This window comes from Octopus bimaculoides, chromosome 13, assembly GCF_046866305.1.
Source record: "Octopus bimaculoides isolate indiv1 chromosome 13, ASM4686630v1, whole genome shotgun sequence".
Lineage (NCBI taxonomy): Eukaryota > Metazoa > Mollusca > Cephalopoda > Octopoda > Octopodidae > Octopus > Octopus bimaculoides.
The window spans coordinates 650,461-677,648 of NC_142940.1; the positions used below are offsets into that span (position 1 = coordinate 650,461).

The 27,188-nt window shown below is 36.1% G+C and overlaps 1 protein-coding gene across 1 annotated transcript in view; it reads left to right on the forward strand.

The window, feature by feature from the left end:
* The window catches only part of LOC106871443 (nucleotide sugar transporter SLC35D2), a 28,065-nt gene extending 4,418 nt beyond the window's left edge, over window positions 1-23,647 (forward strand). The window contains exons 3-12 of the mRNA XM_014917913.3: window positions 10,085-10,171; window positions 10,798-10,865; window positions 11,534-11,605; window positions 14,256-14,324; window positions 15,011-15,113; window positions 15,784-15,876; window positions 17,442-17,588; window positions 18,898-18,980; window positions 20,515-20,626; window positions 21,724-23,647. Coding sequence (XP_014773399.1) covers window positions 10,085-10,171; window positions 10,798-10,865; window positions 11,534-11,605; window positions 14,256-14,324; window positions 15,011-15,113; window positions 15,784-15,876; window positions 17,442-17,588; window positions 18,898-18,980; window positions 20,515-20,602 — 810 coding nt within the window. The 3' untranslated portion in view covers window positions 20,603-20,626; window positions 21,724-23,647. The remainder of the gene's footprint in view (window positions 1-10,084; window positions 10,172-10,797; window positions 10,866-11,533; window positions 11,606-14,255; window positions 14,325-15,010; window positions 15,114-15,783; window positions 15,877-17,441; window positions 17,589-18,897; window positions 18,981-20,514; window positions 20,627-21,723) is intronic.
* Window positions 23,648-27,188: the final 3,541 nt, after the last annotated feature.

A 27,188-nucleotide genomic window follows, 5' to 3' on the forward strand; every position in this document is an offset into this window, starting at 1 on the left:
TTAAGAAAAACCTTGATAAAATTAAGTAACACTGAACAATGCCTGTTTTCTATACATGAGCAACCGAAAAATTGTGTGTGTGTGTGTGTGTGTGTGTTTGTGTGTGTGTGTGTGTGTGTGTAAAGCTGCATTCATACAAGTTGAAAAAACTGGGTCATGATATTGTATTTGATTTCAAATTATTTTTGTTGAGAAGGTTGTCTGGGAGAAAAGAAATGTTAAATTTGTTGGTAACAATCGGTTCATTCTTTCGACTGTGTTTATTGGAAATAAATGAACGAGAGTTTTGTGGAATACTATGTTAGTAGAAATATTGAATAGCTCTTTGTGTCCTGAGGCAACCAAATTGACAGTGACAGTACCAAAAGCATAATTGCCAGAATAAGAATGAAATGGTGGAAAAAGTTCTTGGGGTACCTTTGTTGCCAAAAAAAAGGATGCTCTTTGAGAGTAAATGATAAATTGTATGATGCTTGTGTATGAAGTGTAATGCTGCATGATAGAAAGACATGGACCTTGTTTGGAAATTGTGTGTCCCCTGCACATTATGCCACCTACCAATCTCAAGATTCAAGACCTTCATCATTGAGGTTCTGAAGTAAAGCCAGAATGAAGCCTGTCCAATAAGGGTTCTTTGAGATGTTGATTTTAGGTCTCTTACCTCATGGGATATTTGCTGAAAAGATTTTTGCAAGAGCTCTGCTACAATTGTAGACAATTTCCCCTATGTTCCAGAATGCTCTTTATAGGTGTCCGAAACAGTTATGATTTCAGCTTGTCTCTGATCCGAGTAATGGTGGCTCTTACTAATGGATCTGTTCCAAATTCCTTCCTAAACTGATTTTGTACTTCAGTCAGATTCCCACATTCCTAGAGCCATGACCATTCCAGAGAATTTCTTTTTCTCAAAGCTTGTTTTTGCCATTAATTATGCCTCAACATAAAAAATTAGTTAGTGACAGTTAAAATAATTCTAAGTGTGTATACATACTGTGGGTGACAAGTATATATATATATATATATATATATATATATATATATATATATATATATATATATATATATATATATATGGTGACAAGTATGTATATATATATATATATTAAACTGTGATTCACTAGAACTTTAAAAGAGTGAAGGTGCCTGACTTTGTGGTTAGAGTACTTGGTTTATGATTGTAAAGTTGTCAGTTCGATTCTTGGTGGTGCATTGCTTCCTTGAGCAAGATGCTTTGTTTCACATTGCTCTAATCCACTCAGCTGGCAAAAATGAGTTGTACTTGTCATTAAATAAGGACCAGCTTTGTCATATTCTGTGCCTTACTGAATCTCCCTGAGAATCTATGTGAAGGGTACATGTATCTGTGGAGTGCTCAGCCACTTGCATGTTAATTTCACAAGGAGGATCTTCCATTGATCAGATCAACCGGAACCTTTCTCATCACAACTGATGGAGTGCCATAACATTAAAGGCACACCGAGGTCAACTTTGCCTTTCATCCTTTTGGGGTTGATAAATTAAGTACCAGTTGAGTACTGGGGTCAATGTAATTGACTATCTCCCTCCCCAAAATTTCAGGCCTTGTGTCTATAATGGAAAGAGTTAAAGACACACACACACAAGGTGGGGATATAATTACACTAACTGCACGTGTGTGTGCATGTGTGTGTGTATATATATATATATATATATATATATATATATCATCATCATCATCATCGTTTAACGTCCGCTTTCCATGCTAGCATGGGTTGGACGATTTGACTGAGGACTGGTGAGACCGGATGGCAACACCAGGCTCCAATCTAAATTTGGCAGTTTCTACAGCTGGATGCCCTTCCTAACGCCAACCACTCAGAGAGTGTAGTAGGTGCTTTTATGTGCCACCCGCACAAGAGCCAGTCCAGGGGCACTGGCAACGATCTCGCTCGAAAATCCTACGAAGGCCAGTCAGGTGGTACTGGCAACGGCCATGCTCAAAATGGTGCATCCTATGTGCCACCCGCACAAGAGCCAGTCCACTTTGCTTGCCAGGTCTTCTCACGCACAGCACATTTCCAAAGGTCTCGGTCAGTAGTCATCGCCTCGGTGAGGCCCAATGTATGAAGGTCTTGCCTCACCACCTCAGCCCAAGTCTTCCTGGGCCTACCTCTTCCACGGGTTCCCTCAACTGTTAGGGTGTGGCACTTTTTCACGCAGCTATCCTCATCCATTCTCACCACATGTCCATACCAATGCAATCGTGTTTCTTGCACACCACAACTGATGCTTCTAATGTTCAACTTTTCTCTCAAGATACTTACACTCTGACGGGTATTCACATTGACATTACACATCCAACGGAGCATACTGGCTTCATTCCTTGCGAGCTTACGCATGTCCTCAGCAGTTACAGCCCATGTTTCACTGCCATGTAGCATGGCTGTTCGTACACATGCGTCATACAGTGTGCCTTTTACTCTGAGTGAGAGTCCCTTTGTTGCCAGCAGAGGTAAGAGCTCTCTAAACTTTGCCCAGGCTATTCTTAAATTTTAGAGGTAATACTTGATAATTGCAAGCACCTGATAGTGGCCGGTGTACATTTTTTATTTATATATATATATATATATATATATATATACTAGCAGAAATACCCGGCGTTGCCCGGGTTAAAGAGAATAATGAAATCTAAAAACGCTGTCTAGACTACGCATCATCTTTATATATAGAGATGTATATACACACACGCACCCAAACACACGTATATATATGTATATCAATATAAATATATGAAAGTCAATGAAGTTTCGTAAAAGAAGGTGATCATGTACATACTTTCTTGCTGTTGTGATTATGACACCTCATTGTAAACTATGTTCCTTGTTTTCCCTTGTGGAGCATATACAAATAGGTTTTTTGTTGCTGCCCACTCTTGAGCAGCCAACATACAGTTGTCCATGTGAGAATCAGGGCTCTTCCAAGAGAAGACCAGCTACAGACAGTGTTTGACCCTGATATTTGTTTATGGACATGGCAAAAGTCACACGAAGGGGGAATTGTAGTCTTCTGAATGTAAAAGGAATGTCTGCTCCTGATGGAGTAAGAGGAATTCTTGGAATAAAGACGTCATCCCCTTTTGCACATCCAGAAAGAATGGTAGCCTCGATAACGTGTGACATCATTTTCTAAATAATGCTCATCTGTTATGTTCGGGTTAAAATTTCATCAACATCAAAAATATATGAATTTTCATGGGAGTTATGGCCGTTATGCAAAGAATATAATTTCCAAATTTCATAAAGATCCATTTAGTACTTTTGGATAAGAAAACAAATGACTAATGTGTGTGTTTGTGTGCATGTGTATGTGTGTGTGATGGGTGTATATATGTATAGATATCTGTATGCATGTATATATGTATATATGTGTACATATTACATGTACATCTATATATATATATACATCTACACATATGTATACATATACATGTATGTATAGATCTATATATATATATATACATATACGTGTACATCTATATGTATACATATACATCTCTCTTTCTCTCTCTCTCTCTCTCTCTCTCTCTTTCTCTCTTTCTCTCTCTCTTTCTCTCTCTCTTTCTCTCTCTCTTCTTTTCTTTCTCTCTCTCTCTCTCTCTCTCTCTGAAAGTATCTGTCATTACAGTATCGAAATGGTGTACATATACATGTATATGTATACATATACATGTATATGTATACATATACATCTCTCTCTCTCTCTTTCTGTCTCTCTCTTTCTCTCTTTCTCTCTCTGTGAAAGTATCTGTCATTACAGTATCGAAATGTGATTGTTTCAGTTAGTGGAATAGTTTCATTTTTAAAGTGAAAGTATTTGACATGAGTGTTTTTGTTTCACTTTTGACACGTAATACTTAAATAGTGGAGGAGATATTATGTTGCCGTGTGCTCGAACTCTGCAAGAAGTTAATAATTTTTTTCGACTAAAACACAACTGGAACCCTAAGTAAGGCATGTGTAAAATTTGAATGAAATCGGTTGCGTAGTTCTCGAGTTTTAGGGATTCACACAGACAGACAGACACACACTCTCATTTATATATATATATATATATATATATATATATATATATATATTCTTTTATTGAATTTATGATTAGGTGGGTGTGTGAGGTGTGAGTGAATTATTAGTGTGTTTGTTCTGAAGTGTTTGAGTAACATGTCCAAATATTCTGTTGTCTCACCTCCCCCATTCAGTCACCTAAACAAGCAGACACACAAAAACATGAATATATGTCATGCAGGGGTGGGGGTGGGGGTGGTGGAGAGAGAATGTTGTCTTTTTCTGAAATTGCTATTCACACAGCCTTTATGTATATAAATTACCACACATGTATATATATCCTGAATTCCTTCTCTTCTGACTGTTTCTCTGACCCCCTGCAATGGAGTCTATTCATTACTGCCTTTTTGTGCCTCCCTCCCCCCTCTTTTCTCTCTGTCTTCTTTTATTCCTCTTCTTATAAACTTTTAATTGTTTAACATTTCTTCTCCATTTTTATTCAAAGAAATAAACAACACAAAGCAGTGTTGTTGTTGTTGTTTAGCCCTAGGTCAGTGGCTGATCAATTAGACCTGTGTTCAAAGACATTCCACCTATGACCATCTTGTGTTTTTCTATATCCAGGATGACATTATCCATGCATCTTGTTTTTCCCCCCAAGATGATAGTGTGTGAAATGATTGAGATTTGGCTGTTATTTCTAGCAGATCAGCCAACTATGTAGAGACATGTTTGCTAATGCTGTTGTTTAGTCTTGAGTCAGCCCTAATTGAGATCTGTGATCAAAGACATTCCAGCCATGACCATCTTATCTTTTTTATTTCTTTACATTGAATTACATTAACACATCTATTTCCCTGCACACCTTGTTATTCTGAGGGAGATTTGGCTGCTATTTCTTGCATGTTTCCTCAATCAGAATTGACCTAGGGCTAAGCAACAATGCATTTTGTATCTCTGTTGTTTATTTGACAAGATTGTTGTCGAGAGCTTTGTTGTAAAAGCTTTGCTAAGATAAAGTAGGACATTTTGTGAAGGCTGTCACTGAGCGAAGGGCTTCGTTGCTGTTCATTATTGAAGCTATTTTACTGTTCCAATTTGAGATTAATTAAACTATTTGGTATTAACCCTGTTAGTCAGTCATTGAAGTGTTTAGGGGCCAATGAATCTGAACAAAAGAGTTGCTCTCGACATACTGAGGTGGAGTTTCTCACTAAACGCAGACGTGGCTGAGTGGTAAGAAGCTTGCTTCCCAACCACATGGTTCCAGGTTCAGTCCTACTGCATGGCACCTTGGTCAAGTGCCTTCTACTATAGCCTCTAGCCAACCAAAGCCTTGTGAGTGGGTTTTGTCGATGGAAACTGAAAGAAGCCTGTTGTGTGTGTCTTTGTGTCTGTGTTTGTCCCCTCCCCCCACTGCTTGACAACTGTTGTTGGTCTGTTTATGTCCCTGTGACTTAGCAGTTCAGCAAAAGAGACTGATAGAATTGGTATCAGGCTTTAAAAAAAAAATCACCAGGGTTGACTAAAAATTCAATGCATTGCCCCAGCTTGACCGCAATCTAATGACTGAAACAAGTAAAAGATAAAAAATAGAAGGAAGGGACTTTTACAGACTTCCATCCAAATAGGGGGCACTGTAGCAATTAACAGGTCCCAGTTTGGCTCTTCAACAATTGTAATGGTGGTTGTTGTTGTTGTCCTCAACTACTGAGCCACCTCGACCTTTGAAGTTGTAAGGTGCCAAAAGGTGGTCGTTCGGTTTTATTAGAGCTGTCCTTATCGTTGCCATTGCGTTGTTTGATGATAGCAGTTTCCAGTATCAGGCTGTAGCTAATGAGATATTACATCAAGTAATTAACTAGAATTTATAGTGTATAGCATAACTAATGAGAAATTGTGTCAAGTAATTTGCTTTAATTCACAGTCTATGTCACATTTAACGAGATAACATCAAGTAATTTATTGTCTAATTAGCATTTTCAAAGCAGGCTTTGCCAAGAGGTTGCGAGAGGTTCTGCAAAAAATAGAGATAAAGCGACTAATGATATGTAAATGAATTTTTGAGTAATTTTGGCATTTAATTCATTATTTTTAACTTTGTTAAATATGCTCAGATATTTGAAATCCTAGCATCAAGAAGGTAGTAAAGAGATCCTACAGGAAAAAATTCTCTCTTCAGAGGAATTTGGTCTGATCAAGATTTTTGTTATGATGGAATTTCTTAAACATTCTTTATGGTGTCTGATGCCAAACCTTTCAAAGATAGGTTTATAAATTGTTTAATCTTTTATGAAATGAGCTTTTATAAAACGGAAGGGCTTAACACTTTGATATATAATGATGTAGGGGTTCTGTAAGATGTTTTTCAAGGGTTCTGTAAGCCTATAAAGATTAGGCCTTCATTATAGCTAATGAGACTAGGGTTAGGTAATTTGCTATAATTAACCTTTACAGCCTTTATCATAACTAATGAAATACAGTGTAAAATGTGTTCTTGTTGACTGGAAGACTTCTTACATCTTGTAGCTTTATGTCTGAGCTTGTTATCAAGATTTTTTTCATATCTTAGAATTTCTTGAAGAGTTTACTTCGAGAGGTGAACTATCTAAAGTATTGGCCTCTTGACTTCTCTCTTAGATAGACAGCGATGACCTGAAATATGTGTATCTTCACTACTCACAATAATATTTTTCAAATTGTTCTATCAACTCTTTTTGAACCACCCAACACTTGGCACAAAGCTATTTCTCTCATTCCACTCATGTCTCACGAGTAACTTGGTGACCTTGCTGGTGCCATGAAAAAAGTACACAGTACACTCTGGAAAGTGGTTGGTGTCAGAAAGGGCAACCAGCTGTAGGAACTGCTACGACAGACAGCCTAGCTTGATACAGTCCTCTGGCTCACCAGCTTTTCTAAAACTGTTCAACCTCTGCCTGCATGCAAAACAGACATTAAAACGATGATGATGATGGTGATAATGGTCCATTGTCAATACCAGACCATCGTCATTTTCAGAATTCTCTTTTTCATATCTTAACAGATTTTTACAGCCTAATTTCCTTTGTTTTTGTTATTTTTCTTTACAAATAAAACTTAAATCCTGACTTGATTTATTTTATTAATTCCTCCGTTAGTATTCCTCTGTTCCAATCTTTGTTTCTTGACTAATTACTGAAAGAAAAAATAAAAGTACAACATGAAAACATTAATAAAAATATAAAAGACAAAATGTGGCCCCATTCTTCTACTTTTAACCCAAAATAAATGAATCTTAAGATAACAATGTTTAATCACACTGAAGCTTCTGTTAATCATACTTGATAATGTATATGGAGTGGAAAGCTGCCTCCTGGACCCTGGCCTGGACAAGGGTTGTTGTAGTGGCGGTGGTGGGGCTGACAGAATTGTTACTGGGCAAAATGGTTAGCAGCATTTCATCCATCTCTACATTCTGGGTTCAAATGATTCCAGGGTCAGTTTTGCCTTTTGTCCTTTTGGTGTCGATAAAATAAGTTTCAGTTGAACACTGGAGTTAATATAACTGACTTATCTCCTCTCCCGAAATTGCTGGCCTTGTGCCTAGTCTAGAAAAAAATTCTTATTCGGTGATGAGGTATGGCAGCATTGTCAGAAATTCTAGGCAGAAGGCTTAACAGCATTTCGTCTGTCTTTATGTTCTGAGTTCAAATTACACTAAAGTTGACTTTGCTTTTCATCCTTTCAGGGTCAATAAAATAAGTACCAGTTATGCACTGGGGTCAATCCCCCTCCCCCTTCAGTAGAAAGGATTATTATTATTATGATGATATTCATTTCATTCATGGTGATGTAACATTTCAACAGTCGTGAATAGCTTCAGTTGGCTCTCAGCCAAATGTACAGAACACAGGTATTATTTAGAACAGTTCAAAGAGTCTCTCTGTGTGTGTGTGTGGTGTATGTGTGTGTGTGTATGTGTGTGTGTCGGGTAAGGTTTTTATATCCCAACTTTGAGTAGTGTTTGTGTAATTGTGGTTAATACAACCTACTTACCTGAAGCTGCAGACAACCACTTCCCCTCATGACTCTCGTTTGTTTGCAGCATGTTCACTTGTAAATATTATATTACAATATCTTATTTTATTAATGCTTAATTGCATGGTGTGTTCAGCACCACCGGGGGGCACTGTTTATCTACTCTGATGCCTCCTTGGTCCAGCTTTGATTTTATCCTCTGTCAATATCCACTTCTATTCATCCTTGGTCAGGACCAGTGATACACTAGAATTAGTTGCTGCAGAAAAACACTGATAACCTAATTAAAGGCCAGTGAGATTTTAGAATCTGTAGGGCCCAAATAGAATCTGTAGGGCCTCACAGTATTGAGTCCCCATTCTTTCTGTTCTCAGTTCAGATTCTGTTAGCAATGAAGTTTGCTTTTTATCCCTTTGGGATAAAAAAAAAAGACAAAGTAGCAGTGATTTAGCAAATACATTGTCCCCTGTGACCCTGCTTCTATAGAAATTGAAAGTAGAGCAATGTTGAAACCACTGCCTAATCAGTCTGCCTGTTAGAAATAACAGCAAAATCTCCCTCAAATAATATCCTCTCATCTTAAAAAAGGAGACAGTTTAGATATCATGGTCTCATAGAGTGATTGAAAACAAGTCAGGATGGTCACAGCTGGAAAGTCTTTTGAGTTTATTCAATTGAGAGCATCCTGGGGTTCAATACTATAAAATAGTTTGGTTTTATTGATTTTTTTTTTTCAGTTTGTCTTCCCTCACATTCCCCACTCCCCTCCCCGCCTTATTCAAGTCCATCTGTTACAGTATTGATTATCAAGAAAACCATTAGAAACAAAATTGGTGTCCTTTCAAAGTTGTTAAAGCTGGAAATTGTACGACCCAGCTGTAGCCAATCTACATTAGATGGACTCCAGGGTGGTGGTGGTGGGACATGAACGCCACCCACTAACCTCAATGCCCTTCAATATTGAATAACAACAGTGAATCAATTCAGTGGATCGTGATACTCTGATACGCATCTGGGAGGAATTCTCTTATCACATTGATGTTGCCCGTGCCGTAGGTGGTGGCCACATTGGACACTTGTCAGACAGGAAATAAAAGCTGATTGGGAGTAAATACTTGTCATTCAGCTGGAGTTTTCTATGGCTTCTCCTTATTAAAATATTGCCCAATGAAATCGGTTCATACACACACACACACACACACACACACACACACACACACACACATACATACATACATACATACATACATATATATATATATATATATATATATATATATCATCATCATCATCGTTTAACGTGTGTTTTCCATGCCAGCATGGGTTGGACGGTCTCAGGTAAGCCTTACAAAGGAAGGTGTTACATGGCCAGAGGTTCTAGCTGTTACCAACAATCAGCTATTTCCAAAAAAGCTAATATTTCTTAGACTTTCAAACAATGAACAGCTCAATGTCCAGATTTGTTTCCACAGCAAACTGTGAACAATGATGCCATTTCTACAGATGCTGTCCTTGGTTTTTATACAAAAGTCACAACAATGTCAAGACGAGGGGAAGACTGCACCCCCACCCCCACCAATATATACATATATCAATACTTCTCCACCACTACCCACCCTACAGCCCAATTAACATTCAACTGAACCCCACAAACCTTAGAAGCATTTTAAGACAACCATTATAAGAGAAGGGCATGATGGGACAGGAAACACTGTCTTCGGAGACAATAGTGTGTTACCTAATCTTTAAGACATTATTTTGAATTGCTCTGCCCACCACTCAAACATGGAACTGACAGGCTTTTCAATCAATAAACCAATGTTTATGTTGTATCAAAAGATTAGTTTATCAAACTGTAAAATAGGAACCATGGATGGTACATTCTATGACTGTTGATATCAAACATAGACCAACAGAATGGTAGTGGTGGTGGTGGTGGAGAGAGTTTAACATTGATATTTTCAATATCCCAAGACTAAAATTTTATTTCGTATTTTATAATTATTCATTTGTTTCTTCTTTAGATGGTGGCATGTCTTTTAGTCTTATTTATTGGCAAAGAATTAAATATTGTTAAATTTCCAGAGTTTACATCTGATATTTTTCGAAAGGTAAGTTTTTATTAAATATCTAAATACCTCAAATGAGTTTGTTATTAATTTAATCATGATATTCAGAGCAAATTAGTCCCATTTTTATAGTGTATGCTATCTACACTTACTTTTTAAGAGAATATTTTTTGTGTTGTCATTCTTTAAGAGAACCATTGTAAGAGAATAGCCATGGTTGGACAGGAAATGGTGTCTTCTTAGACAATAGTTATTTTTAAGACATAATTTTGAACTGCTTTCCATCTTCAACAAAATAGAATTGACAGGGTTTCCAACCTTTGATCCAATGTTTTCATAGTAGCAAGTGATCAGTTTACTAAATTGTAACATAGGAACCATGGCTGGTACAGTGTTCTACAGAGCAGGAACCCTATGTAATTGTTGAATATTTTATGGTAATTGAGGTGTGGGGTCTGGGGTAATGTTGTGATGGTGGTGGGATGCTGGGATATATAGTAGGAGGGGTTGGTGGGTGAAACAATATTAACTGTAATAACAATCAATCAAACTTTAGATTTGTAAATTGTATCAATATATATATATTGATTACTGTTATTACATGCATTCTTTACCAATTGTCTACCTGATAAATTTTCCTCTCTCAGTATATTGGTTTCTATTTCTAGGTGTGTCCTTTGCCAATTGTCTATGTGGTAAATCTATTGTTTGGATTAGGCGGCACCAAAAAATTAAAGTAAGAGTTTTAAAATTCTTTGAAATCTTTCCACTGGATTGTTTCTTTAGAACAAATATAATTTTAAGTTAATAATTACTGTTTAATTTCATTTTGTTAATGTTTTACCAACTTCAGTTTCTCAGAAGAATTTAAAATTTTAAATATTTCTTCCAAACATATATTTGCCTGTGTCCAAGGGGATGTAGCAATCCCATGGCACGGAAGATGGGGGTGGGGGTGGAAGAGAGGAAGGTCATAGGGATCTGAACTCAACATTGATAAGGAAGGAACTCATTAACATAATATCTAAATCCATTCTTAACAATGTTTAATTAAAGTGGAATTCTATTTACATTGATTATTTGAAAAAATAATTGTTTTCATTTTTGATTATTAATTAATTAGGCAGTGTTTACTAATACTGAATTTGTCTTAATTATCTGGTTTAATTAATACTTGTCAGGGAATGGATTGGAAACCTTTTAAAAGTGATTTGGAAGCAATTTTATTTGGTGCTTTCTTGTTTAATGAGATCTATTTGGGACATGGAGGGTGAGGGGTTGTAGTTGCTTGTTATAATAATAGGGATGGAGGTGGTGATAATGGTGGTGGGAATCGTGTGCGAGTATATGGGATGCGTGTGTGCGGAATCCCCTCAACTTATGACTCTCTGTTTGTCTTTACAGTTTGCCCATGTTCACTGTGCTGAGAAGATTTTCAATTCTATTTACCATGATTTTAGAATATTTTATATTAAAGTAAGTATTATTAAGCTTCATTCATATTCCTAGCATCTTTAAAATTGGTTCTGTTGAACCTTGCAATGAAACGTGTGGAATATTTTAGATTTTTGTTGGTGCAAATATATTGGAATTGAAGAAAGTCAAAGTTTGTCTTTAAGGAAATTATTTCCCCAAAATTCATTTAATATTTTTGAAGGTTTTATATTAAAAGAAATTCAGGCTCCAATCTGATTTGGCAGAGTTTCTACAGCTGGATGCCCTTCCTAACGCCAACCACTCCGAGAGTGTAGTGGGTGCTTTTACATGCCACAGGAATGTTCCACACACACACACACACACACACACACACACACACACACACACACACACACACACACATATATATTATGGAGATGCACTTGCATAGCAAGTGACCTGATCGTGTGTTGGAATGAAAACAATTGCAGCATGGAAGGTGTTTATAAGCCATTTAAGAAACACACAAAACCATTAGATTCACTTCAACATTTAAATTTAATTTGTCAAAATATTTTCGTCGCTTTGAGACCACGACCTGTTCACTGACAAAATTCCGTGCTGCCTGGAATTTTGATTTACTTTCGGGTGACTTTTGGCCGACCCTCTATACACACACACACAAGGGTAATGAATTTTCATTCAAAGCTGTTTTAAAAACACAACTGTTCTACATTTGTTCTTTTTAAATAAGGTTTTTTTTCTTCCCATGTGCATGTTTGTGTTTTGCAGTCTGCATGTGTTTTCAACACCACTTGTGTGTGAAAATAAGTAAACCAATGTTTTCAAACAAAAGACGGTATCTCTCCCACCTGTACCACATTAACATTTCTTTATCCCTCTCAATAGTAAACTGCTGAGTTGCTAACCTGTATCAATAACTTTTATTATTCACAATACTAAACAGACAATAGACAAATACAATGGAATTTTAAAACATAAAACATTAGGAACAAAGCTGGATGTGTCTTAGATTGGATCTTAGAACTGATTTGACTGAGGACTGGTGAAACTAGTTTCACCAGTCCTCAGTCAAATCGTCCAACCCATGCTAGCATGGAAAGCGAACATTAAACAACGATGATGATGATGATGATGATGATATATTGTTTGTAGAAAACATAAATCTGGAGAAGAAGCACATTCTAAGATGTAGAGCAGTATATTTTTTTTACTGGGGAAGGCCAGTTTATGAAATTACCCTGAGTTTCCCATCCGTAAAGGGTTTAACTTTATGGTGTATTGTCAGACCCTAAAACCTGTTGGCCTATATATATAGGGAAAATAGAAGTTGAAAATGTACTGAGAATAGTTAAAATATTTCATTATTATTATTATTATTATTATTATAGTTAAAGATTTAACCAGTTTTACAGTTTGCACTGATTTTCAAAATGTTGAAATAGAAATGCATGACTTATGTGACAAATGACTAATGTTTGAAGCTTGCACTGTGAGTTCATTACTCAAATTAGTAAATGTTTTCAGTAGGACTTGATTGGTAGAGGATAGTCAGCTGATTGGTCTTAGAAATGGTTATAGGTTCCCAGCTGGCATCGGCTGACACGGTTGACTGAACATGTCTAGTGACAGTATCAAACAAGGCTCTGAATGTTTTCTGTTCAACGTTTGTTGAGAATGAACATGTATGTGCGTATGTACACACACACACACACACACACACACACACACACCATAGCCATCCTTTGCAAGCAAATGTGACTTGGTAATACACTTTATACTTTTACTAATTACTTTTGGTACTTATGCAGTCACGAGCAGACATTGTCTCTTCCACTCTTGGCCAAGTAGAAGGTCCAGAGTGGGACAGCTGGAGAGAGAGAGAGATGGTGGAGTGGGTTGACAGTGGAGAGATCCAATTCTGTCCCATGATATATGTACAATAGGGTACTGTGAATATGGGGAAGTGACTGTGTGTGGAGTAGGTGGGAGAGCCATGAAGAGAGGAGTAGTGAGAAGCAAGAAAGTGGTATAGGGATGTCGGGCTGAGTGGGGGGGGGGGCAGAGGAGAAGAACACTAAGAATATCCCAGACTCCATCACTATTGTTTCAGCATCCTCTTTGCCTGCCATACCAGCTTGTAAGTGTAGGTCTCCTTGGATTGTGCTTGTTGTTAATTGTCACATTCCTTTGTCATCTCTTTTGACAAAGCAATCATAAAATCCGTCACAACCGCTTTGTTCCATGTCTTTCTAGATTTCACTCTTCATCACATTCTATCCATTTTCTACCATTTTATTTAGATCTCATCTCTCCTATCAGTGTAGTCTTTCCTCTCTTTCTCTCTCTCTACTTCGCATTCCTCTCATATTCAGCTTCTCTTTCAGATCAATTGTAGTCTGTTGTCCATTCACAACGTCACACACCTCCATCGTGTCACACCTCCATCGTGTCACACCTCTCTCTCTTATAGAACTTGTGAACTGATGGAATTGGTTTGACGCTATTGTAACCAAAAGAAATCACTAGAAAAGATATTTGATTTTCACATTTTTTTTATTAATAACAGTTTACATTGTTATTTTATATTGTGATTTTTAACAATTTAATAGATTTCTAGAAATATATCTTTTTTTTATTAACTTTCAATGTTTTTTTTCGTTTCTTTTCTGTTTGTTTCTGCATTTAGAACTAGAGCCCAAACTTATGTGCAATTTACAGTGTTCTTGATGATATTTGGTGCTCTGATAGCAGCAAGGTAAGCCTTTTCTTTTCTTTTCTTTTTTTAGTTTTAACCAAAATAAAAGTATTTTTACGTTTAACATTTTCTTCCTAATTATCCATACTATCCCCACTAATTAGTAAATCTTCAACCGCTGACAAGTCCCTCTTTTTGCTTCTTCAGAAGTGGGCAGTGTCCATAACCTCTGCAGGTCACTCTTTCAAACTGGTCAGGTCCCAGCTCAAACTCATCATCTCCTCATCCCTACCTTCTCTCACACACGACACCTTCCACTAAACACATTCTGCAATTCCTTCCCCATTACAAACCTTTCAATCCCTCCACACACAGATTTATGCTGCACACAACTTGCTGAAGGTTTAACTGAAAATCTTGATGTACTCTGATTGTAAACTGTCACCACCATACAGCTGGTGTTGTTTATTTGCAATCCACCTCAAAAGCATGTCTGGACTGTTTATGGTTCAATAGACTTAGGAGTGGTGGGGGAGGAATTTTGTCTTGTTTGGGAAAAGGTAAAAGTTAGCAACTGGAAGAGCATCCAGCTTATGGAAAACTGAAAAAGAATCCAGACTCTGAAGTCTTGTCTTATCCATTCTGGTGTAAAAAAAAAATAGACAAAAAAACCCGTTAATTATCTTATATTATATTATATGTATTTACAGTTTTCATTTTGATGGTTTTCTCTCTTTTTTTTCCAGCTCTGATTTGACCTTTGACCTTATAGGTTATATCTTTATACTTTTAAATGATTTCTTCACCGCTTTGAATGGTGTTTATACAAAAAAGAAATTAGATGCAAAGGTAAGAACTTTACCTTTTTTGATTCCTCTGTTTTCTCTCTGTCTGTCTGTCTTTTCTCTCTCTCTCTCTCTCCTCTGTCTCCTTCCTACCCTCTCTCTCTCCTCTCTTTTCCCCATTTCTCTCTCTCTCTCTCTCTCTCTCTCAACAGTTATGTTGGCTACTCCTCAGTCCCACTGACCAGGGGTATTTATCACCCTGAACTGGTCATTACTCCTGGGAGTATGAATACCTGTAAAATGGAATTATTGCTTGCAGCTTGGTTAAAATTTCCAGGATGTTTCTGAGAAAAAATGAAATTTAATGCATTACTAATTAATTTTGCTAAGAAAATGTTTAAAATATTTTCACACAATCACATAAAAGGAAATTTGTCTAAACCAATGACAGAGCTTCTGTGATATGATTGACCTGATAGAAACAGCACCAAATTTCCCTCAAATCACATCATAAAGGAGTCCATTAAATAATATAATCTTGCAGACATCCTAAAATGATAGATTGGTCACAGCTAGTGTCTTTGATCAGAGGACTGTCAACCAGGGTTGACTTGGGTTGAGCAACAAACAAAACGTATCTCAAATAAAAATTTAATTATTTATAGAATTATATTTACAAAATTAGTGACAATATTTTTTTTTTATAAATGTTTTTTTATGTTTATATCTTTCAGGAACTTGGAAAGCATGGTTTGCTGTTCTACAATAGTTTATTTATGCTTATTCCAGCGACAATGATTGCAAAATTTACTGGAGGTTTAGAAGATGTGAGTATCATTTTTTTTTTTAGATTAAAATATTTTATTTTTTTAATTAAAGTTAATCTATTTACAAATCACTTCATTATTCAGATCACCCTTTCTAAGGCAGAGCCAATTAGCCTGTTGGACAAAATGCTTAGTGGCATTTCTTAAGGTCTTTACTTTCCGAGTTCAAATCCTGCTGAGGTCAACTTTGCCTTTCATCCCTCTAAGATCAAGAAAATAAAGTACTAGTTGTAATCAACTTAGCCACCCCCCCCCCCTAAAATTGCTGGCCTTGTGCCAAAATTTGAAAGCATTATTATTAAGGGCAGTAAGCTGACAGAAATGTTAGCTGCTGGGCATTTCTTCCAGTTCATTGTGTTCTGAGTTCAAATGCTACTAAAGTCAGCTTTACCTTTTCATCCTTTCAAGGTCAATATAACAATTATCAGTTGAGTATTGAAGTCGAGACAATCCTTCCCACAAATTCCAGGCTTTGTGTCTATTAGTACAAAGGATTATCATCAGCAGCATTAGAGTAATGGATTAGCAGAATCCAAAGAACATCTCAAGAAACGTTTTACATTTTCTTTTTTAGTTTTTGCAATATAGAGGGGGCGTGCACACACACACACACACACACACACACACACACACACACACACACACATTGTGTCGTTATTTCACTCTGTTTTCTTTCCAAGATGGGATTGACACATTTTTTTTTTTTAATAACTGGCCACCCTGAGCCAAAATGTTTCATTGGTCAATGTTTTATGCTGTCTGATGTCATTTCAAGCTTTTTCAAAGTTTAAGAATACAATTAAAGAAAATAATAAAGAACGTTTGACCTTTATTATTGTATTAATGCGGTAAAATACTGGACTCAGCTGTTAACAACTATCAGTGTTTCGGCCCATTTTTTAATGAGGTGTTGAAGTTAACCTAAATATTATTAATCTGGTTCCAAGAAAGAACTTTCCAGTCTTCACATTATATTATGTGTTTTTTTACTATTGTAATTATAACATCACACACACACACACACACACACACACACACACACACACACACACAGAATATGTTTTATAGGATTTGACAGTGAGGGTCTGTGGAGAATACATGGCATGCTTTGGTCTCCCACCCCACCCCTACACCCACAGCCTCTGATGGAATCATAAAGTTGCCATTGTGACATATCACCTTGCAGCTTCCATCCCTTCTCATTTCAGTTGATTTCCTCCAGAAAAAGACCAAAGAGAGGAAAAAATTAACCCCAATACACAACTGGTACTTCATCTATTAACCCCTAAAGAATAAAAAGGAAAGTTGACCTCTACAAGATTTGAACCAAGAGTACAATGATCCAAAACTTGTGAGGTTAATCCCCTGTGAAGTCTCATTCATTATTGTTGCTGTCATCTTAAACAGAAGTGGCAGTTATTGTATACATGGTGCTCTACACATTTTGTTGTATACACAATTTTATGTAAAAATTTTCAATATTTAAATTTGTAGATTTAAAGTTTTCAGTTTTCTCTTTCATAAGAAATTTATTTGTATTTATTTTTTATTTCTTTTATTTTCAGATCATTTCTTTCCCACATTGGTCCGATCCTGTATTTATTGCTTGTTTCTTAATGTCTTGTGTTATGGGTTTTATTCTTAACTTCTCCATTGTTCTCTGTACGTCTTATAACTCCGCTCTGACAACAACTATTGTTGGCGTCATTAAGGTAAGATACTTCAGCATTTTTCATTTATTAAATGGAATTGTTGAAAATGTTTTAACCATCTGCTTAATAACATAAATCTAAGATTAAACGGAATTAACTTCTAAGAACAGGAATTTACAGAAATGGTGATAGTCTGTAGGTTTATTTATTGAGTTGTGCTGATTTCTGTTAGGTTGGAAATAGGAACAGGACAAAGTGTATACAGTATTGTATACAGAAGAACATCACCATCACGTCTGTTTTCCATGCTGGCATGGGTTGGATGGTTTGACAGGAGCTGGCAACCCGCGAGAACTTTATACAATAGCATCTTATATATATATTTACAATATTATATAAAATAGTATGTTGTATATACACTATACATACAGTATTATTTTCCTCACCATTACAATCACCTCTGTCCCATCTCCCCTCACACTTTTATGAAACATCCCCCTCTAGCCTCTTCCCTGTCCAATCCTCTTTACCTCTTATGTTCATCCCCATTGTACCATTATTCCAACACATTTCCACCACCATCTCTCTCTCTCTCTCTCTCTCTGTCTCCCTAACTCCTCTGACTGGGACAGCCAAGTATCTCTCCTATGTCTATCCTTCTGTTGTCATCGACTGGCACAAAGCCACCTCCTCCCTCAATACCACCCCCTCTCCCAGTCGGGGTTTTTATCTTGCAAGTTATTTGGTGACCCCTGCCAGTGCTGGTGTCATGTAAAAAGCACCTGTAATGTGATTGGGGTTAGAAAGAGGCATCAGACCCCATAAAAACCATGCCAGAGCAGACAATGGAGCCTGGTGCCATTCTCTGGCTTTGCCAGGTCTTGTCAGACCATCCAACCATGCCAGTATCTTGACCTTTCCACTTTATGAAATATCTACTACAAATACAGTAAACATTCAAAAACCACACAAATTTACAATATCTGGATTTTATTATTTTACTTTATTTCCAGTGTTGTGTCCTTTTTTCTCTTTTTTATTATTCCCTGTACACAATAGACAGGGCCTACTCATTTGTGTGTGTGTGTGTGCATTTAGTTGTCTGTCACACTTAAGTATTAGCATTTCAATGATTGCAGTTGGTGCAGGTGCAACTGATCAGACCAATTCTAAACTAGCACTTTTTCACACACACACAAACACACACCATCTCAAATATCACTTATAATGGTTTCATTTTTATAAAGGCCAAATATTTTAATCTTTTCAAATAATTAGCATAAATTGTAATTGACAAATGTTAATTTAGCCAAATTTCGCTTAGTCTGTTAATTACTATTAATTTCCAGTTGTCCTATTTCCATTTCAGAATCTGTTAGTTACATACATTGGAATGTTTATTGGTGGTGACTATATATTCAGTTACACTAATTTTATTGGTTTAAATATAAGGTAAGTGAGAACTGTAGCAGACTTTTTAGTCAAACGCTTTTAATAATTAGTGTCATTAATTGTGATGGTTGAGTGGTTAAAGTGGTTTCTCTACATCCATAGTAAATCCTTGGTTCAATCCCATCATGAGCTGGGCAAATGCCTTCTACCATAGCTTCACTTCTGCTAAAGTCTTCTCAGTGAAATTCAGTGGAAGCCTGGCACATAAATATATATATCATGTAATCACATGACCAACCAAGCTATCAGATGTTGTTACACAATGCTGACCATTATGTGCTTTTGCGTTGTTTTAGCCTTCCAATGATGCCACTCCGATGGCCAGGCAAACAGGCCAACATTCCCCACTGATTGAAAGTGGGGCTGGAGCAACATAAAGTGTACAATGCCCAGTCAGGGAATTGAACTCTTGATCTAATGATTGAGTCCAACAACCTAACCACAAGGCCATGCGCCTTCATTATATATATATATATATATATATATATATATATATTGGGTTATCTCATAAATAATGCGGATTTTTTCATACTTCTTTTACTTTTCATAATTAAAATAAACAAAGTTCTTTTCTAATCTAAAATATTCTCTCCTTCATTTCCTGCAATGCTCTTCCATCTACCTGGTAGACTTTCAAGGCCCCTCTCCCATCACTTGTCTGTGATGGAAAATACTCCTCCAATACTGTTCTGACCTTGTCTACAGAATTCATATTTTTTCCATCCAAATGATTTTGAAGACTGGGGAATAAATGATAATCAGGTGGGGCAATGTCTGGTGAATAAGGTGGGTGGGGCATTGTTTCCCATTCAAACCGCTCCAGCCTCTGGAATGTCATGTGGCCAAGCAGTATCCTGATGGAAGAACACCTTTCGTCTTGCTTTGGTCATTTTTGGCACAAGAATCTTTCTGTAATTCTGTCCAATTTTTGTTAATATCATTTTCACTTTTCCTTTGCTACATTAAAATATACCAGGAGCATTTTTAAATGCTGCTCAACCTGCTAAAAGTAACTGCCAAACAAACCTTAGATCACACCCTTTGGCTTTAAGAAACCGCCACACACAATGTAGTCTTATTCAGGAAATAAAATGGTATGGTCATGGCTGGAATGTCTTTGCTTATAGGTCTACGTGATCAAGACTCAACAGCTAAGTCTTACACATTCTCTCTCTCTGTCTCTCAGGTAAGGGGACATTACTCTCCACAGATAGCGCTTTTAACTTCACTCCACCAATCCCTTTAACTCAACCAAGTGACCTTTCTCTTTCTCTCCTTCACTCTACCCGCACTCAGTTATCACCTTAACTCAGCAAGGTGACCTCTCTTGATAATACCTTACCTTTAAACTCTGTGCTCCTAACCTAGCTCCTTCTTTCACCAAGCTCTTCACACATTGACAAGGGCTGTCTCTGACCTTCTTTCCATCAATTTCGGTTGTGCATCCAAGTTTATATGTTTAGCTGAAAGCCTTACTTATTGCTGTTGCTGCTGATATCTGACAATTTCTAATTCAATGTGTTTTCTCTTGCAGTGTCTTTGGCAGTCTAATGTACACCTACATGACATTTCGAAGTGTACCAGATGCACCAAAATCTTCAAATCAGTTACAACGAGCTTAGTTCCATTTAGTTATTTATTTGAAGGTATTCATTTATTATCATCATCATCATCGTTGTCGTTGTCATTGTTACTGATGTTGGCAGAATTGGTAGAGTGTCAAACAAAATACATTCCTTTATGTTCTGAGTTCAAATCCAGCGACAGTTTTAAAGAAAAGTCTCTTCCCTCAAACACCAACTGATGACCTTTTGGTCAGGGTGAAATTTTTAAGTAATGACTACAATGGATGGGCAGTGAACCTCTGTGTGCGTGCGTGTGTGATTTAGCAAATCATTTTCTCTTTGGAACACAATCAGCTTCTCTGATAAATTATCAGTTCTCTGACCTTGCTGATATGTGAAGTCAGAGAGATAAATCTGCAGATTTCTCCATTAGGGAGAGAAAATACAATGCTCTCTCTTTCTCTCTCTCTCTCTCTCTCTCTCTCTATCTCTCTCTCTCTCTGTCTGTCTCTCTCTCTCTCTCTCTCTCTCTCTCTCTCTCTCTCACTCTCTCTCTCTTGTGTTTTGGCATAAAGCTTTTTTGCTTGTTTTAAGAATTATTGGCAAAATCTCAGTAGTTCCAGTTTCTGGGTTTAGACCCATTTTATAAGTGGAAGCAAATAAATCAGTTTGTTTTGTGGATCTTCTCTCTGTAAAATTGTCGGAGAATTTGACTGGCTCAGCTATTTACAACCTTCTATAAGCTAACCGGTTCCTTCTAAACAATGGTGCTTCTATTTTCTCATGCATTGATGCTATTCTTTTTTACATAAAACTAGAAAATTTGTGGGGGTTGGGTTTATACTTTATCTGGCCCCTAGTTTCCTTCAGAGTTCATTCTTATTGACAAGGAAACCCTTTCTTATCTACTTAAAATGATTTTTATTTTCTTTACCAATGAGAAAATAATTTGAGCTATTTAAACAATTTGAAGTCTTTGTTCTTCATCCCATTGATGAGAGAATGGTATTTTTGTGAAGCAATGCAAGAATATTTTCTGTCACATTATGGTAAAAGAAAGATCATTCAATGCCAGTTTTCTTTGCTGGCATAGGTTGAACCAAAAGTCGTTAACATTAATTAACATAAAATAATCTTTCTGTTCAAATTTCTTGACGCTCTCCATAAATTTCTTTCAGGATGTTTGATGTCATTTGACTGAAGCCCAGAAATTGGTTGGATGTCTTCTGGAAACCAATGGACTTGTGTTAAATTGAAAATATTGTTGGTTCCATTATTACGAATCTCAACAAACTTTGACACTCACTACAATATTTATTGAGCAAATTATATTTTTCTTTCTTTTAATTAATTATGTACTGTATTCTAAGCAATTTTTCACGGCTTGTAAATATCTTTTATATTGATGGAAACTGTTATCGAAGATTTTCAGTTCTTCATTTTTAAAATAGATGTGAAGAAAAGCTGGTTTCAGCTTCAAACCTATTTTCACAAGTGATATGAAAGCAGGCCATTCTATGAAATGAAAATAAATCCTAAAGACTCTTGAAATGTGAGATATGTTGCGAGAAAGCCATATCATGACAAAGAGAAAACATTGTTGTAATTGTATGTTTGAGATCTGGAGAGAGAGAGAAAAAAAAATGACAGCTCTGAACATGTATAAAAATGACATCAGTGTGTGTGTGTGTGTGTGTGTGTGTGTGCTTGTAAAAACAACTTTGTTCATATCATTTCTTATCATTACTTTATGAATAAAAGACTTTTTATATTCTAAGAAAAGCATTTTGCTGTGGGTTTACCATCCTATTTCAGTGTCGTTGGCTGTCGTTCCAGTTTGATTCATACTGTGATGGCAATCAAAAGTATTTTAAGTTGTTACTTTCGTTAATTCTGTCACCATTTTCCTGGCGACAATTTATGCATCAAATTTTCATATTGATAGTCAACTGTAGACTTGTATTTGTCATCATCATCATCATCATCATTATTGACTAACAAATATCAAATATAAGCTTCATCAATGTTACAAACGTATATATATATATATATATATATATATATATATATATATATATATATATATATAACATAACATCAATGTTACAAACGATATTACATACTTTATGGTTGCCCCAGCCTGGGCCTGGTTGCCGTGTTGGTTAAAATAAACAAAAAAAAAACCTCCCAGACGAATCTAAAATTCTTTAATTCCTAAACACTTGTTTATTTTTCATTTGTTTTAATCTTTCTTTTGAGTTTTCAACTTCCATGCCATATTAGTTTCTTCTATGAACAACCAATAAGAAACATTGATTTTTCATTGATTCCAATAACGGTGACTGGACAGCTGATTGATCTGTGTGATATGGTTCCATGGTTGAATGGTTAACAAGTTTACTTCACAGTCATGTGGTCCCAAGTTCAATCTCACTGTTCTCCACCCGGAGTAATTCTCTTTTACATCAACCTGCAGATGGAAACTGTGGAAGCTTTTTCAATGGATTATCGCTGTAATTCAAAGATTCAACCTTGTCAGACACTGTGTCACACTGACCCTTTCAGAGGATTGCGTTAAGAGTATAAATGTCTGTGGAATACTCGACTATTTACACAAAAATACAATACGTTGGGAGCAGCTCAGTTGATCATTTGACCATACTCTCATCATCATCACAACCAAATCAACATCCTCTTCCATAGCTGCATTAATCTGTATGAGAATGTGTGTGTGTGTGTGTGTGAGTAGTGACTTTGAAGCCTCAGCTTGCTAGCCTTCATCCAACAAAAGCTACCAGACTGAAACTTTGCAGTTACTGTCAACCCTCCTTTTGTGAAAGTTTAGTAAACATGTATTCTACAAAAAAGTAAACAAATATCAAGTCAGTTTGATGTTAATTTGTTTTTATTGTCACTTGACATTTATATATCTATCTATATTATATAGATATGTATATACACACACACATGCATGTACACCTGATCTCAAAGAACAACGAATGTTCTCTCTCCTTTTCTCCTTTCTCCGTGGCATAATGAATTATAAAATTATCAGAACTGCTGAAAATAAGGAAATAAATCTATATTTCAATTTATATTCCAGAGATATCCTTTGCAATATTTTCTTTTTTTTCTTTCTTTTTTTTTTTGAATATTTTCATATATAAATTTTTAATTAGAAATAAACTATCAAGTATTCAAACTGAAATGTGTTATATGTATATATATACATATATATGGATATATATACATATATATGTATATATATCCATATATATGGATATATACACTAATATCGAACAGTGAGAATGACCAAAATGTAGATAAGTACCAACACTGCCATGTGGCACGCTTGAACAATTGTGAAGATCTCTTCGCATAAAACTATTGGTTGCCTTGTTAACCCACAAAGTAGACACATACAATAGGAATACAAAATACATAATGGCTGATAGTTAGCAAGGTGGGACACACAAGAAAGAAGAAAACAAAAGACCACTGATGAGGTCACAGAAGTGTGACGAAAGAACTCTGGCCGAAATAGGATTAATGTAATGTAATGTAATATAAAGCTGAAGCAAATTAACACTAAATATACAGTGCGTGTATTTTTATTGGCTAAACTGACAATATGACCATCCCCAAATATAACAACATCTGTTTCAACACACGATTTCACATCAAAAATCTTGCAAAACAAATATATATATATATATATATATATATATATATATATATATACTCTGAGCCTCAAAGGAAATGAGACATGTGTGCTTGAAATATGTTTTAATTTAATTATGTCAAAAATAAAATTTGATAAATCTGATGAGGTCAATTTCTTGGATGCACTTTGACCACAGTCTATGGGTCATTGTCATGTGTTCTAGAAGTGGGCAAATCCAGCACATTGAGATTGTAGGGCGTGACATATCGCCCAATGATAGAAGAATTCTTTTAACGGGCCAGTTACATGACACTGGCATCGGCCATGACTATGATTTCATTCAGTTCAACAGGTCTTTACTAGCACAACATATTTCCCAGCAGTTGATGGCTGCTTTTAACAGGCCAGTTAAACAAAACTGGCATATATATATATATATATATATATATATATATATATATATATATATATATATATATATATATATAGGCTTTTACTCAGTTAACATCTACCAAATTCCATCCTCCAAATTCTTGGTCAGTCTGAGACTATGTTAGAACACTTGTGCCTCAGGTGCTACACAATAAGATGGAATCCAGATCTATGTGGTTGAAAAGTAACTATTTTAACCACACAGCCACACTTAAACCCTTTAAAGTAACTAATTAAAAGACCAGTCCTCTTGTTCCAACCATTGTTCCATGGCCATGTTTACCAATGAATTCACTTTTCTGCAAATTGGTTTTGTTGGAGATCTTTCTCAGGCTTCTTTCCATGGATTATTTTTAATCAATTTAATTAGTTTTATAATGGATTATAGTCAATGACAAATTGGCCTTCGGTCCTTCGATCATGATTGGGAGATGACACAGGATGCCTGTGGGGCAGTTGTGTCTTCATAATTGTTGTATAGGTGTTGGAGGGGGGAAACTTGCTTACAGGGACAAAAGTTCTCAGTAGTTTAAATGTTAGATTATTGATCCTGTATGGTTACTTGGTTGCTAGAAATAGCAGCCAAATCTCCCTCTGTCTTCATATATAGAAAGGACACTAGTATAATCTTAGACATATTACATCTGGATAAAAGATGGGATGGCCACAAGTGTGATGGTTGAAGTTTGACCTGGAGCTAAGCAGCAACAATAAGGATGAACACATCGGTTAATGTAGTCTGTCCTAGGGTTAAACAATAGCAACTTTCATTTATGCTGTTTGTGCAATTTTGACATTTCATGGTGTGGTTAGGTACAACTTTGACATAATTATGTGATGTAAATTAAACAGAGTCAAAAATTCTTAATCAACTGCTGCTCATCATCATTATCATCATCATCATTTTAGCATCTGTTTTTCCAACTTGGTGACTGATGTTGTGTTGCTGAAGAGAAAGCAATGAGCTTCTAGATAATAGCTGTGGAGTCAACAGATTGATTGATTCCTCAAACTTTCAGAGAATCGGTTATGCATTGAGATGGTGTCAAGATATGTCTCAAAAATCTGGGAGAGAAATCAGTCCGAAAATGTGTTCTATTTTTTTTCTTTTGGTGTTCATATTGCTGCAGCTTGGCAATAATAATAATGATAATTCTTTCTACTATAGACACAAGGCCTGAAATTTGGGGGAGGAGGGATAGTTGATGACATTGACCCCAGCACTCAACTGGTACTTATTTCATTGACCCCAAAAGGATGAAAGGCAAAGTCGACCTCGACAGAATTTGGACTCAGGACGTGAAGACGGATGAAATGCTGCCAAGCATTTTGCTCAGAGTGCTAACTTAATGATGATGATGATGATGATGGTGCAAACAGAGCCCAACCATTTCCTTGATACTATAAAGGTCCTGTCTAAAAGTTTTGTTTACTTTAAGGCCCTTCAATTCTGGGCTTCATTTTGTGCCGGGAAGTTCTGCTTCAGTTTTGTATTGAATCTAAAAATTATATTAAAGTGAACTATACAAATCTCATTAAAGAATTAATGAGAAAATTATTAATGTTTGGTTTTAAGAAAAATGGAAAGATAAAAAGGTTGTTGTTGTTTTTGTTTAGACCTAGGTCATCCCTGATGAAGCAGACCAGTGATCCAGACAGTCCAGTCTGAACCACTCTGCCTTTATACTATGTTCAGGGAATCTCAGTCTTGCATTATCCAACATGCTCTTACCTAAAACAGTGCAATGGGGATTTGGCTATTATTTCTAGCATGTCAAGTGACCCTTGAGGCTGCTTCATTAGAATAACTGTTTGTAAAGTGTGGTGATTGCAAAATAACTAGACACACCTGAAATTCACCTGCAAAATAATTGCTCTGACATTATCAGGAGAGAAATTTTGAAAAACAGAAACTAATAACGTCTGCAATTAAAAACATTAAAGAATTCCTTGTATTTCATTAATATTTAATGTCTTTGGTAAATAATGGTTTTTCCAATATTGGAAGAGATTGGTGAGAGATACTTTGGAAGGTGATGTCTCTGATTAATCTCAGAGAATTCTTAATCATTGGACTTCTTTGATTCCAAATGTCAAAATAGACTGGGTTCATCTTTAACGACGACAACAACAATATTTGTTAACTATTCTTGAAGAGAGAAAGTTTTGGAAAATTCAAAGATTAACAAACGAAGTTTGGGTCATTAACCCCAAAATTTGATAGCAAAAAATTGTCATCTTTTCTGAACTCCATCTTTCCCTCTCCTTTTCTCTCTTTTCTTTCTTTCTTTTTCTCTCATTATTACTAAGCCACACACACACACACACACACGCTTATATGTGCAAGATTGGTATAGATATATTTGTATATATTTATGTGTGTGTGTGTGTGTGTGTGTGTGAAGAAAAGAATATATCCCAAGTCAATAAGAAAGAGTTGACAGACTGGTAGCATATCCCAGAAGATATTTGTTTCTCATCTTCTTCACAGAAAACTAGATAAAACCAGTTAAACAAGATCAGGTGCCAAACGTTAACCTAGAGACC